The sequence below is a fragment of the Hemiscyllium ocellatum genome, chromosome 4 (genome assembly GCF_020745735.1).
Source record: "Hemiscyllium ocellatum isolate sHemOce1 chromosome 4, sHemOce1.pat.X.cur, whole genome shotgun sequence".
NCBI classification, from domain to species: Eukaryota; Metazoa; Chordata; class Chondrichthyes; order Orectolobiformes; family Hemiscylliidae; genus Hemiscyllium; species Hemiscyllium ocellatum.
This window is the reverse complement of record NC_083404.1, coordinates 55,618,885-55,636,732: the sequence shown is the minus strand read 5'-3', so window position 1 is coordinate 55,636,732 and position 17,848 is coordinate 55,618,885. Positions and strand designations below refer to the sequence as shown.

The window sequence follows — 17,848 nt, the reverse complement described above, 5'->3', positions numbered from 1 at the left end:
GGGGATGGGGATAAACGTTAGTGACATCTGGCACATGTCGCTGCTTACAGTGTAACCAAGAAAACCACGCAGCATTTCTAGTTTAAGCAGTTGGCACAGCTGGTAAAATGCTTTACCTGTAGATGATAGAAGTCATATGAGCTAATAGTGAATTTCTATCACATGCCTTGTCTTTTAAAAGTTTTTTTTGAGTTACTCCTCACTTTTGGCTATTCTACATTTAAGGGGAAAAAAAAACTTTTTTCTTCCTTCTTGTCTTGGCAGGTACCTTAACATGGGGAATCTTCTTAAAGTTTTGACATGCACAGATCTTGAGCAGGGGCCAAATTTTTTCCTTGACTTTGAAAGTGAGAATGCTCTTCATTTTATATTCCTTTTCTGCCTGCAGTAGACTGCGTCCTTTTTACATTGCACTTATGTTTGTTGCATGTTTTAAATTGCTTTGCATGGTAAAGCTGGAGTGTTCAGCACTGTTTTTCATTTTTTATTTCTAATCTGACTTGATCACTAAATTCTAGTGAATACTGAAATACATTGGAAAATAGGTGTGAACTTAGATGTGACTGACTGGTAAATATAGAATGGTAAAATTTTTTCTTCAGTTTTAAAGAAGTTTTGTTCTGTATGCATCTGTACGCAGTTAACATTCCATTCCACCAAAGTATTGTATCTGGAAGTATTTTATTCTTGAAGATTTGTTGTTTACATTTATTTTACTTAACTTTTTAAAATATTTAATGTGTTAAATTTATTATTTGGCACTAATATTGTGAAGCACTTTCAATATTTGGGTATTTTGTAGACAGTTAAATGCTAGATTTCTGCTTCGTGAAGGAATGTGGAAATCTTTTGTATGTACTCCTTTATATGTTCAGTGTCCATGTGGGAATTGGGAATTGTTTTTGGGGTATTTAGGAATATTTTTAACGTATTATCCAGTCAGTCTTATCTGTTCATTTCAATTTGAATTTGTTCGGCTGCCATTTTTTATTACTGCAGTTGCTTGGCTTGCAGAAATGTACAAAGCATGTTGTACATACTTATGAAATATAACAATTTAAAAAGTAGCTTTGGAACTTCGAACTTCCTCTTCCTGCTGGATGCTGCTGTTTCTGAATATGAATTTTGAGCATAGAATGTAAATTTGTGACTATATCTGCATGCTGTTTGCAGCTAGGCTGGATTATCGCTATTAAATCTATTGCAGTGCATCACTTCAGTACAAGCACCATGTAGCACACTTTATACAGTTAGTTCTAAGTGCACTTTGACTTCACTCAACAATTCTTCCACATTCCCAAATCTGTCAATGAGCAGCTTCTGTAAAAACTACCTGTGCTAAGAGCTGAAGTTACGTAAAAAACATTCAGTGCCAATGCTCATGCTGGGGAATCAAGTTTAATGTTGTAGGTGTACTTAAACACCTTAAAGTCTAGATTGTCAATTTAGCTGGTATGTACATCTGTTCCTGCAGTTTATACATGTGGCCAAATAAAACATTTGTGGCGAGGATTATTTTCAGGTTATTTTCCAGAATATATATAATAACTGAAGCACTGGAATAACATATTTTTGGAACATTTTAACATCCAGTATGTGTGTAGGTGAAGTTTGTTTTTAAGCATCAGCTAAAATGATGTACCATTTTGCTCTTTAATTAGTGATGAAAAATAGTAATTTGCAAAAGACCAACATGGGACACTATTACCCAAATCTTTCACTACATGGTGCTTGTGCTTCATTTTATTTTAGCCTCTGTGATTTTCTAAAGGTTATACAGTAACCTGGTGAATTGTGACCAAAATATTGCATGCCTTTGGATTTGTATATATCATCTTTATTTGTTGCTGTGTTTAGGATTGGGATGAAAGAAAATTAAGTTTATCAGTGCTTAAAAGTTATGAAAATAATTGTGTACTAATTGGCATCATATTGAGCTGTGTTTTTACTCTTCCCATCTAAAACAAAAAGAAATTCATGTTCTCTGGTTTGTTCCTCTCGTCAACACCTACCAAGCATTATTTGTCAGAGGAACTTATATTGCTTCACTAGCTACTTAGTGCATTGTGTGGAAATCCAGAAGAATTAGTGACACTTCATTCACTTCTTTCCATCTCCTTCCCTCAGAATCATATTTGCAATTAATTTCCATTGAGACATGCAGCTGATGTTAACTGAGGAACAGTCTCTAACTGAATATGTTATAAGGACACCTGCCATAATATAAAGTTTATAATGTGGCTGTTATAAAGCTAGTCAGGTTTACCTCTTCTGTGTTATCATTGGTCTCTTCCTCCTTCCCTGACCATCTTGATGATAACAAGTAAAATTTATATATTGTTTTTATATTACATAAAAACTTCAGATAGAGGCAATGAAACACTGTGAAATCCACTCCACTATCCTATAGGGCAGATTATATGGTCATAATAGAAATAATCAGTGTCTAATTGTTCATAAATACAATTCTTAACTAATGTTTCTAAAGTCTATACTTCAGATAGCCCATAGTGGCTGGAGAAGTTTCATAAAAGCCTGCATTTTGAAAATTGCAGTGATGTCTTCTGTGGACAGGCTGCTCTGGATGCCTTTGGCCAGAAAATGTGCAGATAATACTGCCAGGGCAGTGTCCAAATTGCTTCACCATGATGCAAAGAAGTGCTTGCTCTTGCTTGTCTTAAAGCAGTGCTGCTATGGAAAGACTGTCAGCTCGTATGCTGAAAGATGAAGCGCTTAACTGTTATTGGCAGGTTAAGCAGCAACTGACTTCTTAGATTATGTGATGTCAATGATGCTATCAATTTGAGATTTACCTGGACCACTTTAAAACGTTAACTTGATGCATGTGAGAGATGAAATACAGCTCTGGGAGACAAAATTATTACTTGTACATGAACTGGTTTGAAAACTAATTATTTGTTTATTCCCATTAATACTTATTTAAAATTCTGACTTTATAATGAGTAATCAATTCTGTCTATATATCAAAAATAGAAAAATGTAGTTGATGTAAGATTAAGCACTACTTGAAATTGCAGTTTTGGAGATTAATCTCATCCCTAAGATGCATTATATAATACATATGTACACATTTGTAATGTGTATGTATGTGGGTATACATTTGCTTTTGGTATGTGTAAACAAATGCTTTCAATTTTTTTTGTTTGCTTTGCTATTTGTTGCTCTTCAATTGAGAGGACTGACTTATTAATCTATCAAAATTTACTTTGTTTAAATAAGTTATTCCATGTCTACCAGTGAATAAGGAAGATTAGGTGACATTCAGTAATCTGACCTTTTATACCCTTGTTCAATGGAGATGAAGAGTTCTAGTTACTTTGCACTTTGAAGCTTCACTGTTATTGCAGTTGCAAGTGCTTATAGACCTTTTGCATGCTAAATGTATGTTTTAGATGCTTTTTGCAATGTTTGTTCTGGCTTGCAACAATCCAAAACCATTCATATCTACATTTTATGCAATAAATCCAAACAGTTTACATGGTTGCTCTGTTTTTGTCAAAATTATATGGGTTATTATTTACTGCTATACAGTGTTCTGTGTGCATCTATTCTACAGTCTTCTGCAGTATCAGACATTTTCAATTAATGCCTAAGACTGTTGATTATGCATGTGTACTTTGGGTTCACAAAGCCAAAACATTTTAGCATACGTTTTCAGAGCACTGAAAAACATGAAGCCTACTGTTCCAGTGAAGCTAACGTTTTCCCCAAATTGCTAGGCTACTTGTTTCTAATCTTGACCAACAGCCTTTGAGTGTCCATGTTTTGTCATTCATGTTACTTGTGTTCTTTTCCGTCTGCAACCTTTTTTCAATTAAATGTGAATGTACTTGCATCTCTCATTAACTGTGGATTTTAACTGATCCTTAATCCATTTGTTTTCTACATTTGTTCAGAATGTTTGCAATATGTATAAACTACTTACAAGAATATATTATTGATCTCTAATAAATGTTTGATTTTGGAGGTGGTTTTACATAAGTGATTGGAATACCTCAAGGATATTTGTTTTGTAGCACTGTCAGTGATAATATAGGTTCTCTCTGAAGGAGAAAAAATAATTTGCTTTGATAGATTGGTATTTAAGTTGATATTGTGTTGCTGGTTAAAGCGCAGCAGGTCAGGCAGCATCCAAGGAACAGGAAATTCGACGTTTCGGGCATAAGCCCTTCATCAGGAATCTTGGATGCTGCCTGACCTGCTGCGCTTTAACCAGCAACACATTTTCAGCTCTGATCTCCAGCATCTGCTGACCTCACTTTTTACTTTAAGTTGATATTAGCTACTAATGGTCCAGTAGAATTCTTGAAAGTAAGACTGATTTCGTAGGTAGTATCTAAGAGGTTTGTTTTCATACCTCGCCAAATTTAATTAAAAAATATTTACAGTTAATAACTTATTAAGTTCACTCGGTCCAACAACACCTTCATTTGTCTAGAAACATATTTTAAAAACTTAATTTTATATTGTGAAAAGTTTTTTTTAAACAGTTTGTAAGAGGAAAAGTGATGGTATTGAAATAAACAGCAGGTTTAATTTTAGATGTACTGGTTATTTTACTTCAGCTAGATTGGTAGGAACATGGAAACCTAGAAAATAAGATAATTGATATAGTTTTGTCTCACAATATTTGCTAGCTAAAATTGGCAGATTTATCATATTAGGAGCTTCGGAGGCTGAGGGGTGACCTTATAGAGGTTTACAAAATTATGAGGGGCATGGATAGGATAAATAGACAAAGTCTTTTCCCTGCGGTCGGGGAGCCCAGAACTAGAGGACATAGGTTTAGGGTGAGAGGTGAAAGATATAAAAAAGACTTAAGGGGTAACTTTTTCACGCAGAGGGTGGTACGTGTAATGAATGAGCTGCCAGAGTAAGTGGTGGAGGCTGGTACAATTGCAACATTTAAGAGGCATTTGGCTGGGTATATGAATAGTAAGGGTTTGGAGGATATGGGCCGGGTACTGGCAGGTGGGACTAGATTGGGTTGGGATATCTGGTCGGCATGGATGGGTTGGACCGAAGGGTCTGTTTCCATGCTGTACATCTCTATGACTCTGTGACACTAATAGAAGCAAATTGCTGAATCTTGATTCCCAAAAGCTGATTATTTGGGATTGTTGGGAAAAAAATGTGAAAAATCTAAAACGATTATCCATTGTGAATTTGAAGAAAATGAACTGCTATGGTATAGGTCCGAGAGATTTAGGATACAGAAATACAGGAGAAGGCTACTAGGAATTTTACTTACCAACAGAGTTGTCATGAGGAGACATTTTATGTGCATGCTATAAACAAACAATTCTCCTGGAGATAATCAATTACTGGAAAGATTCTACAAAATAGGACCCACTTGTGTGTGATCCTCTTATGCTGAAGAATTGCTCAGAGTTTGAATAAATTTTCAATTGTATTGTAGGCTGGGAATCAGGATAAAACAAAACCACCTCCAAAAATCAAAGAACCCACATACAGTTAATGGAATAGAGGCAATTCAGCCCATTGTGTCTGCACTGACTAAACTGACATCCGTTATAATCCAACTTTCAAGCACCTGGCTCGTAGCCTTGCAGGTTACAGCTCTTCAGGTGTGTGCACTTTTCTAACTCCTAAAAATGGTTCTTTCCATTGACAATACAGAAATTCTTGTGGCAACACATTTGCGCATTGCATTAGTCAACTGTCTTTCTACTTTAAAATGAGGCAACAAATGTTAATTTTCCTTTCTACCTCCCCCAGAAAGAAAAAGAAACTTGCTCAGTGCAAAACAATTTTGTAGTTTGGCAGCTCAAGTGATGTGAACCCTGTAGCATTCCTATTGGACCATCTAGTGCAACAGGAAACAAAAAAAGGATCAGATTTTGGGAGGAATGAATTTTTTAAAAAATCAAGCATTTCTTCTGATTTAAAACATTTCTCTTTGTTTATTAAATCTACTTTAGGATAGAGAAAGATAATCAATTTGTGAAACCTAATAAGTTCCAGATGTATCAGACATGTATGATCTAGTACAATAATTTTAAAGTTACATAAAAATTACTGCAACTGATGCAATTATAAAACAAGATTTGTATATAAACAACTTTTTTTTAAACCGGCCTTTTTTGTTAATTAAGACTTTTGTTAAGAATAATAAACTTTTTGAACCATTAGCAAGTTAACTACTGGACATTGTGGTTAGTGTGAGCATTTTATGTTTTGACCTTGGAGCTTGTTAGGTCTTAATGAAAATGGAAAATAGAATGCTTTTGCAATAAATGCTTCTATGCATGTAGTGATACTTTATTTTCCTCAAATGTAGTACCTTCCCTACCTGCCTTGGAATTCAGGCTATCAATTAATTGTTTATCCCCTTTTTGAAGCAATAGCCCTTATTAGTGACAGTGGTTAAATTCTATTCAGGGTATAAATAAAACTTGACAGAAGCTAATGTCTGAGCAGTAGCATCAAAGTGCAACAACATTACAATTACTTTCGAGATAGACACAATTGCCATATAAATTCTCGCTGGTGTGACCCAGATATGGCTACATTTGTCAGTGCAATATGTAAAACATCTACAAATCACTGTGTTGGTGGAGTCCCTTATTATACCTTTACAGTAAAATATTTGGATTTTGCTTTAACCCATCATTCCTTTGTTATCACTTGAACATTTTAAGGCATCAAATGTACTCTCTCAGCCCATGTTAAACTTTCAAGATCTCAGCTCCCATTGCCAAACAGGGCATATTGTGAACTTATTGTGAACTTAAGTGCCATGCTTCTTGTCTTGGATTCAAGACACTATTGTTTCTCTCAATCCTTCTGTGTGTGTCTTTCTTCCACATAGCGAGTTGTCTGGTTTCAGTTTTCTAGATATTTGGCCATAAATGACTAAAATATAATTCCTCACCTTTCAACTTGTTTTACCTAGGGCATATCACAGATAATACCAAAGTGGGATAACAAAATTAATGTACATGCAACCAATCATTTGTTTTTAATTTAGTTCTCAGTAATTAATAAGGAAATGAAATGTAGCAATTTCCTAGTATTTCTAAAAGTGTCTGACAGAAGCTACTTTCAACTTGGCTTTGCTCCTTGTCCTTAAATTACCACTATAGCTTATTTCAGCAGCTGTTTGAATCATTGTTTCTTCAAGTAAAATAGTATCTAATAGATTAAAAACTATGGAAATTTTGAAATATAGGTCAGATTCTCCATTTCTAATAGGAAAGTCTAAGTCCTGCCACTTCCTGACATTATATTCCTGACTCCTGGAAATCAGCCTGTTCCCATGGAATTTTCAGTTTCCAGAATTGGGCAAGCTGCAGTTGTGGCTACCACCTCCAGAAACAGGGCTGAGGTAAACACATTGGGAGGCAAATGGCAAGGCTAGCAGGTTACAAAGCATGCACCTGTCTGCTACAACATCTATCACAATTGTACAATTCCCTGATCCTCATCCCATCTCCTTTCCCTGGAATCTATCCAGTTTTTTAAAAGATGTAAAGCTTAAAGTTAAATCGGGGTCTTAATACTGTTAAATGTATAACAGCAGTTTATCCACAAAGTAGACTTCCCACTTTTTAGCAGGCAAGGTAAGATTTGTGAATTGATTTCCCTGGCAAGGTTCGCAATGCTATTAGGAACTGACCCATCTTGATGAAAATACCAGTGACATGGAAATTTTCCATTTGCAACAGGCTTTAAATAGTGATCCCAGTGTGGCTTCTTGTGAGCATTGGATCATGACTTGCAATCCTTCTGCGTCCTGGAAAAACTGATGTTTATCATGAATGGCCTGGTAACTGCAAATTTACAGGCTCCCATACCTCCGGTTTGGGCTGCTGATGTGGATTTGCTCAGCACAGAGGGTAGAAATTCTAGCCCACTGTTTCTGAGCCTTAATTTTTGTGTGTGAAGTCAGAGCTTGGAAACAGAACACTTCCTGATGGTGCAATCATTGCTGGTATCAGATTCTTCCAACTCTGATTAAGCACATCTGTTTGCCCTGTTTACAAAGGCGATTTTGTCTCAAAACCTTATCCTTCTGTTCCATTTTCACTCTCAGGCTTTCCTTTGTGAATGAAGCTGCTCATCTTATTTTATTATGAGTAGATTTGTGTTCCATCCTGAGAAGTTAGATAGAGGCTGCCCATGTATATTTCATCTGAGTCTCTGTATCTGTTTGAACTGGGTTTAAATACGCCTTGAAGGCTAAAAAATCCAATGTGAATCTGTTACACAAACTGCCCTTTTGCAATCTTTGCTGACACAAAGATATTTTCATTTTCATTTACCTTGGATCAAATTGAACATGCTTGCACACAAGTTGAGGAAGATGAAGATAGCATTTTTTATGTTTGCTGACTAAATTTACTTTAAGTAATCCTGTAATTTATGCTGTGATTTATTGTCTATGAGGCACAGATCCCACTGAAACACTGACAACTTAACTTTTCCTTACTGGCTCCCATATTAGTTCATTCTGGTGATAGTTCTCTCTCCAATCTGGTACTGTCCTCTCTCTCCTTCAAACCTGTCATTATCTCACTTCTCAAACTAATATAAACATGTGCTTCTCTCTGCCTTGCAACCTATATCCCTGTATCCAAATTTTCCTTCTGCTACAAAGTCTTTGAATATGCTTTTGCCTTCCAAATCTCTTCTCATCTTACCTAGGTGTCCATATTTAAATCCAATCAATTAAGTGCCACAATACTAAAACAGCTCTTGTGACAAATGACATCTAGTGTGACGTTTTGAAACAATTACTCCTTGCACGTCATCATCTATTTGCAGCCTTTGACATAGTTAATCCATCATCTCCACTGTCAGCCAGCTACATTGCCCCCCACTCACTCGGTTACATTCTTATTTGTTCAATTGTAGCTGGAGAACCACCTGGGTGTCCTTTTCACTCGCACACTATTAACGCAAATGCTCCCCCAAGGATTTATCCTTGGTTCCCTCCATGTGTTATTCCATGTGTTGCCAAGCAGTATCATCACTCATCACATGAAAACAGTGTCACCATTTTCACAGGTACATTGAATCATCTTTACCTCATCACCATCCCCCTTTTTGATAAATTCACTGAGATTCAGTGAGTGATCACTACAAATTTCCTCCAAAGAAAATGAGGAAGATTGAAGTCATTGTCTTAGATTCTTGTGAGAAAAGCTGTTCCTGGGCATTGAGTCCATTAGTATTCCTGGCAACTGAATCTAAATCAGACTGCAAAATTTGTTTGGAATTTGACCTCAAGGTAAACTTCCAACCATATATCTACTCCATCATTAAGATCCCTGTTCTAATACCATAACACTGCCTGACTTAACTCGGCTATTGCTGATATTTTTATTTATATTGTTATCACCTCTAGAGTTGATTATTCTAGTGTTATTTGCTGACAAACATTGACGCCTGGTTAAGCAATTTTTATTCCCGTTTTCAAATCTGTCCCTATCTGTGTTACTTCAGTTCATCAACTCTTTGAGATCAATGTTACTCCAGTTCTGGACTTTGTGCACCCCTGATTGTAATCATTGCACCATGGGCAACTTAGCCTTCAGTTTGCTAGACCTTTCTGCCTTTCCACCTTTCCACCTCGCTTTCCTCCTTTAAAGCATTCCTTAAAATATACCTTTTTGACCGTGATTTTGGTTGATAGCTTTAATATCCTCTTCTGTTGCTCAGTGTCAAATTTTGTTTGTGTCATGTTCATGTGTGTGCAGTGTGTGTTTTTCTATGTTAAATGTTCTATTTAATTACGTTTTTACGATTATAAGCAAAAATATAGTTCGAAATGGTGTAAATTAACCTTTTCTATCTTGTTGTTTTCTGCTGACAATTTTCATATAATGCTATGTCTGTAATTCTTAATTAAATGTAGGTTTGCTCGCTGAGCTGGAAGTTTCGTTTTCAGACATTTTGTCATCATCTGAACATCATCAGTGAGCCTCCAGATGAAGCGCTAGTGGTCTGATCTGCTTTTTATTTATATGTTTTGTTTCACGTCTGAAAGTAAACCTTCCAGTTCAGCGAGCAAATCTACATCCAGAGCCTCAACCTGAGCTACAAATCTTCTCAAAACTCACTCATTTTTATTTAAAGTTAAACCTATGAAATGGAGAACAATGTGGGATAATTTCTTGATAAGCTGAACTAGAATTAAGGTTTTAAAATACCATAGAAAATCAAACCCCTAAATGTTTGTGGTCATAGGACTAGATTTTGCAATTTTTTTTTAAAAGTGCTAGTTTTGAAATTTAACAAACTTCCAGCTGAGAAAGAAAACCTTACAGAGCTCAAAAGTGAAATGCAAAATTTTTTATGTGACCTTAGTTTCTACATTAACAAATTATGCATGCCTGTCTATAGTTTTTTAATTAGCTTTGTTTATTAAATTACTATGTTGATTTTGTTTGAACTGAATATTTCTGCACTACTGTTCAGATGCACAGCCCACAGAAGCTGAAAGAGAAATATTTAATCAGGTGAATGTAGTGTTAAAGGATGCAGAAGGAATCCTGAATGATCTACAATCGTACAGAGGGGCAGGACATGAAATAAGAGAGGTATAGTTTTTAATATTTTAAATTAATCTTTTTAATAATGAATTATGGAATAAAAGCAATTAGTTTTTGTGGAGGAACATAAAGGATCTATTAAACAAAATCTGTGGAGAAAAATGTTCTAATTATGAATGGGTGATAATGCTTCCCTTCTCAGAAGGCCATTTGGGTAACAAGCTGAGCCAGAGGGCAGGCATTTCCATATTATTGATATTTGACATGTGATTTATATATGTTTTCATATTTAATTTTGAATTTGAACTAGCGGCATATGGGCTTGCTATGTGTTTGAAGTACTTAACTAATGATTAACATAATATTTCGGCAAACATGGTTTCTTTTAAAGCACATTTGTGAGAAAAGTTCCTAATAGATAATGGGTTAGTGTTTACATTGCATGTAAAATTCTATGAAACAAGGTAAATAGTTCTTCATTAGAGTCCAGTTGGAAGGTCAGGGATTGATTTTTCTTTCCACTTTTTGGTTAGAGGCAATATCCATAACTTGGGGAAAGAAAAATAATTTTCTTTTTGGTTTCCATTTGAAAAGTTTCGCAAGGTTTTGTTAGAAATGGATGTATAAAACAGTTGTTCCTGATATTAGGTAAATAGATTACCTCAGTGTAAGGCATTTAATAAAAGTTTCAGAGCAGAAATATTTGATTAAAGCCCTGAAGAGGTTATTTGAAGCTGAGGAAGTAAGCTAAGTTGTATGAAGACTCCAGAAAGAGGCAATAAGTTTCTCAAAATTGGGAACTGAAGCCACAGTTCAATTAAGCTCTTAAATTAAGAGGTGATAGTGAAGGAAATTTTCACCAGTATAAGCACTGTACTTTTAGGATTTTAATGTAATTATACTTTTGCAGTGTATTTCAAGGTATTGAACATTTTATATGTAAACAATTTGGTTTGTTCAATTTTATCATCATTTCTTTTGTGTAATAGACTTCAGTTTTGTTGTTAAAACTAAATATGCGACATTACATGAGTATGCTTCCATTGAAAGTCCACCTTTTTAAATCTAAAAAGAAAACGAAATATGATTGATCAAGCCATATTTCAGTCTATGATCTGACATATCCAGTAATATCTTTAGCTGACATCATGGCAAATGAGAGCTTACTGGGACTTTGGATTCACTGAATTTAAGAGGGACCTGAATCTTTCATTTCAAAGTAATAGATATGTCGTGGTTCTGGAAATAAAGCAGCTGCTAGGAGTGAAGTTTATTGCACAGTATTTGAAGATCACTTTGAATATTGCTTACATTTTTCTGGAAATGGAAGCTTCAACTGTGGATTATTTAAAATAATTTTTTAAAGCTGAACTGAGAGAGTTAGTGTATGCAGGCAGTTCCTGGGTTGTGAGCAAGTTCCATTCTTGAGTCAGTATGCAAGTTGAATTGTATGCAAATCAGAATGCAGTGCAGAACAATATAAAATTGCCAACCACAAGGACAAGGATGCGTTCATGTGTTGGATCTCTTAAAATTAATATAAATGCAGCCTTGTATGGAATCGCATTTGTAAGAATGAATGTTCATATATCAGGTGTTTGTAAATCAGGGGCCCCCTGTAAATTGAACATAGAAGTAAAAGTAGGATCCAAAAGGATGAGATTGTCCAACATTTCGATTGAAGCAAGAAAACCTGAAATTGGCATGTCACAGCTGAAATTGATATATAATTTCAATTAGAAATGAAAATACTTGAGTGAGAAAAAAAAACAGAAGGAAAGGGGCATTAAGTTCAGCAAATTACGAGATAAAATATGAAACAGAAATTGGAGGAATAGAAATCTGCTGAATGTAGAGTTTTAGAGATGAGGAAGATACCAAAGTAGTAAAGAAGAAAGGCTGGAACCAAATTTGATTTGAAGAAGTTAATATGCTTCCAGTGCAATAACACTGAATGTTATTAAATTGTTTCAAGTTAGTTGTGAGACTGATTGTAGGAATATCTAAGGAATCTTCAGAAAAGAGTGCATCAGAAAATCAAGTTGGCACTTAAAACTGTAGCAGTAGTACAGGAAGAACATGTTTTCTTGGAATGTATTATGAAGGGAGAGATGGCTCTGGAAAATGTCAAATTTGCTGGAACTCCCCTATCGTGACTCAACACCAGATGGATCAAAAAGCTTCTATATTTATCATTGTAAAGTCAATATATTAGTGAAGTGGACTGGTATTCTATTCTGGGACTGAAGGATTCTAATGGACAAATTAGACACCAATGATTTGACGTGAAAATCACCTTGCTAAGCGGATATTGGCAAATTCCATTCACTGATGGAGCTAAAGAAATATTGACTTGTCTAAAACCATATGGATGCCTTCAATGCAAAATCATGTCATTGGAATGAAAAATGAATCAGCAACATTTGAATGATCAATTAATAGAGTAATGAAGGACTAAGTAACTATGTCAATTGATCAGCAATAAAGAGCTAATTTGGTTATAAAGTTGGTTAAGAGTGAATTTGTCAAGGTAAAGGTAACTTATTTGGGTCATATTTTGGGACAAAATCAAGTAGCACCTAGAGAGGTGACAATATGTACTACTTTGGATTTTCCCATGCCCAGGATGAAATGTGAAATTTTGCAATATATTAGCATGAATGGATTTTTGATCACAAATTTGTTCCAAACCTCAACACTGTTTCAATTCTCAGCACTGCCTTTGCATTTTTAACTGACTTGTTGAAAAAAGGCAGAAATTTGAATGGATGCAGGAGTGTCAAAGCACAAAAGCTGCATGGATCTTAGCTGCACCTATTTAGCAGAGGCTATTCAAACTTGCTGAGATGCCAGTGACATCAACGTGGTTTTATTTTACTGTAAGATAAAAATGCGGATCAAATGGTCTGTCAGTTATTTTTCAAAGAAATTGGACGTATATCAACAAGAATATTCCACAGTGGAGTAAGAGATATCAAGTCTTGTTGGTTCTACATAATCTTTAGATGAACATCAGCATCAACAATGTGGAAGAAAAGTATTTAAATGGACCATGATTCATTGATTTTCTTCAAAAGGTTTGAGACAAGAACTTGTGATTATTTAAATGGAGCTTAGTTCTCTAACTTTACAATATGAAACCCATTCATGTACCTGGAAAATAAAATTTCATAGCAGATGCTTTATTAAGAGAACATTTGAAGTGTATTGATGTGACGCCCATGAACTTGTGTAAAATATTGTTGGTATATACCTCTCTATGTTTAATGTCAACACGTTACTACTGTTTATGTGACGTCAAAGCAAGATTTTTGAGTAATGAAATACCTCTTAAAAAGAATGAAAATGTATCTTTTGGGTGGTGATATGATGTAAGGTGTGTGTCTTATATATTTTGATATTATTTATTTTTGTGTCTGGATGTTTGAATTTAAGCTAGTGGCATATATATTTTCTGCATGTGTATGACATTTTAATTGTTAACCTACTATTAAGTTAAATACTTAAGTATTTAGAACCAAAAGCAGAAACTATTGGGAAAACTCAGGAGGCTCAGCAGCATCTGTGGAGAGAAAGCAGAGTTGATGTTTTGGGTCCAGTGACCCTTTTTCAGAATTAGACCTGAAATGTTAACTCTGCTTTCTCTCCACAGATGTTACCAGACCTGCTGAGTTTACCCAGTAATTTCTATTTTTTTTGATTTCTAGCATCCATAGATTTTTTTTCACTTAAGTATTGCTGTAATTGTAGGAATTTCTTTTAAAACACATCATGAGAAAATTACTTTCTGGAGAATAAATGTGCTTTTGTTTCCATTGGAAGAATTTTACCAGCAGACAGAGTAAGCAGGTGTAATTAGGTTCCAATTTAGAAGGTCAAGGATTGTTTTATTTCTTCTGATGATGGGGAACATTCGTAGTTTGGAAAAGCATATTTTTAAATTTCAGTTTGGACAGTTCCTTAGTACTTTGGCTGAAGCTGGATGTGCTCCTGAGAAAGGGAGTTAGTTAGAATTGTTTAAAAAAAACCTCCATGTTAGAAGTTAATAAAAAAACGTTCCAGATGAGACGTGTTTAGTTAAAAGTCTGAAGGGGCTGTTTCAAGATGATGAAGTAAGTTTAGTTGAATGACTGTTCCAGGAAGAGGCAATCTGACTCTTGAGATTAGGAGTTCAAGCTACAGTTAAATTAAATTAAGCTCCAAAGAGGTGAGGAGAAATGAATTCTCTCTAGTGTAAATACTGTAAAGCGGTACTTTTAGAATTAATGTTTTTTATATTTTCACTGTCTTTCAAAATCTTTAAACTGTGTTAGAGAAGTGGTTTGGTTTGTTTTATTGCTAAAACTAAATCTGCATTATTGTGTACTAATGTTTCAGTGTGACACTATTTCATTAAAACTAGAAAAGAATGATCTATCAAGCTTGATTTCAGGCTGGGATCTGACCTCTTCAGTAATTATGTCAACTGGGATCGTAACAACATATAAAGGGAGAAAAAGGCCATGGGCAAGTAATCCATGGTATACTTGTACAACTTATTCACCAGCTAATGCATTCATTTTGAAAGAACATACATTTACATTGTATAATTCATATCTTCTGAAAATCACAAGGAACTCCATACACAATGAATAAGTTTTGAGTCTAGCCATTGTTTTATAGGAAAGTGTGACACTTTGAAAAGCAAGATCCCACCAATAGCAATGAAATGAATGACCTTTTTGGTGCTGTTGGTAAAAGATAGTTGATGTTCATTGATGAATACATAAGCTTTAGAGTATTTCTGTGTACTAATGTCAGATTCAGAAGTATAACTGAATATTTTTGGAGGTGCTGACATTTAAAGCATTTAAAAATATATTTCTGCATATGAGTGTGAACCTCTCATGGTTGTTTGTAGCAAAAGCTTGGTACTTTGGAGAGTGAAATCTTTTTCCCGTGTCTTGACTTTGAGAATAGTTTATCTGATGTGATTCAATGGTAGAGATCTACAGTTCCCAGTTCTCGCATGTATCCTAAAGCTGATGGTTGGTTAGTGAGAACTAAGAATTGTATGTGGTAAAGTTATGGCTTTGCATATACCATATTTAATCTGATAAGTGTTCTCAGTAAATTCAGTGTCATGATATTTGGACATTGATGCTTCCCCGGGATTGGAACTTTACTTGGGCCAATTTTCTGGTGAAGTACAGACACTACCTATCCTCTGAAGAGTTCCAGCAAGCATAAATATAATAAATGTAATGTTTGAGCCTTTAGCTTTCCTTGCAGTCTGCATGCCAGCACAGTAGTCACCCAAAAACATTCTCTTTTATATTAAATAATGAGATTCGATTACCAAGCATTCATAGCAATCCTGGAAGAATTCCCAGAGGCTGTCTCCAAATGTGAACCAATATCACACACGTAGCTTGGGAGTCAATCCGGTCCAGTTAAAAATTAATGTCAATATGAATCTTAGATTGAGTATTTTTACAACATTTACACAATTTGTAAATACAAATTACCATTGATAAAGTGCATTGGCAAACAAGCTAAACATTCCAAACATTATTTAATTTGCTGCCATCTGGCAGAAGAACAAGGAGATAGAATTTTCAGTCTGGAAACTCTGTTCGAGCACGATGCCTTCATAAAATCCAATGTAACAAGGTCATTTTTCAGAAGTATGGAGGTTCAAGAATAAATCTCTTTTTAAAATGGCCCATATATTTGGATTTGCTTTCACCTGTATCTGTCTCACTTAAATGGTTGTGTGCTGATTTGAGGTGACGTGATGTTTCTTGAGTCTAAAATTAATGACTTTTTTATTTTTAAGGCAATACAACATCCAAGTGATGAAAATTTACAAGAAAAAGCATGGAGTGCAGTGTGTCCACTAGTAGGAAAACTAAAGAAGTTCTATGAGTTCTCCCAGAGATTAGGTACATATTTTTCCTTTTGGTCTTAAATGATATATACTGTGACTTCTGGTTGTTTTTCTTTCAATGTTTAAATTTCTTTCTTATCAAATGGAAGTTAATTGTAATTCATTAAAGATAATAGTTAGAAATCAATGTTATGAACCAAAAGCTGGTATTGTTGATGTACAAAGTTGATGTGTAGGCAATATTATTTATTAAGTTTGCCGAAAGTATTTAGGTTTTAAGCCATTGCATGAGTTTGGTACTTTTTTCTCATGCAAAGAAATTGCATTGAACTCTTTGACTAGGAACGTTTTACACATTTTGATCTTAAAAAAAGATTTACTCTACTTTGAGATTTATCCAGACCATGCAGATGTGTTGAAAAATAATGGATCTCAAAATTGATTGCATTGGTGTAATCAGTTAAACCTAATTTTTCTCAAGTATAAGACATAGAATTTTTATTCTTATTTGTTAAGAAATGTAAAAATTTGTGCATCACAATATGCCAATCGTTACACATTTATTATTCATCAATCGTTACAACTGAATAAAATTGGTGGTGGTTTAGGATTTCAACATGTGGTGATGGTCTGTTGGTGGAGAAATATTGCAATTGAGCTTATTAAACAGTTTTCAGAAAATGATCATTATACTAAAAAAAATGGTTTAGGCCTTTGTTAGAAGAACTTGAATGAATCAACTGTTAATTGAGTGATCCTCAATTTGTCAATGATTTAATTGCTTGCTTATATCCATTTTCAATCCCATGCCAACATGTTGTAGTAATTTTTATTTTGCTCAACCTTCTGTATTTTTTTGATTTTGTCGCATTAATTGTACTGTAATTTCTGAATGCAAAAATGATTTGTAACTTACCTACTATGCCTCCTGTTGAATAAGCCTGTGATTTAGAAGTTTTCTTGTTTGTTTGAGAATTTTCAAACCTCTGAATAAGTTTTAGTTTAAGTTTAGGTCTGATTCTGAGAGACTGTCCCTCACTAGCCAGCATCTTCAGTTTACATTGCTAAATTGAGCTCCCATATCTAAGCGGCAAAATGATTCTGCTGCAAAAGTAAGAGAGTCAGATTTGGTAGTCTGATGCTTGTCAGTGTTTCCTGCATTCTAAACTCAAGAAGCTTTGAAAGAAATGACTTAACTTATATGTCTTGACATAGATACATTTTAATTATGGCGCTGCAGTGGTATCCTAATCTGTTGCATCATTCCATGATTAAAAACTGAATCTGGTTTACTAATTACTACCAAACAAGCTATGAAACTGTGTTCACATAACTCTTTAAGCTTCAAGTTCAGGATTCAGCATTGCCTTTGAGACTATAAGAATGAGCAATAAATGTAGCATAAAGGACAATTATGTGATTTTTGCATTACCGTAAAGAA

General features: G+C 34.7%; 1 protein-coding gene across 7 annotated transcripts in view; it reads left to right on the top strand.

The window, feature by feature from the left end:
- The window catches only part of LOC132813608 (CYFIP-related Rac1 interactor B), a 188,509-nt gene that overhangs the window by 148,682 nt on the left and 21,979 nt on the right, over positions 1 to 17,848 (top strand). For 6 of the 7 annotated variants that reach the window (XM_060823227.1, XM_060823214.1, XM_060823225.1 and 3 more), the window contains exons 4-6: positions 265 to 347; positions 10,465 to 10,586; positions 16,357 to 16,462. In XM_060823227.1, the coding sequence (XP_060679210.1) occupies positions 275 to 347; positions 10,465 to 10,586; positions 16,357 to 16,462 (301 nt within the window). In that variant the 5' untranslated portion in view covers positions 265 to 274. The remainder of the gene's footprint in view (positions 1 to 264; positions 348 to 10,464; positions 10,587 to 16,356; positions 16,463 to 17,848) is intronic. The other variant, XM_060823219.1, reaches the window with a different exon arrangement.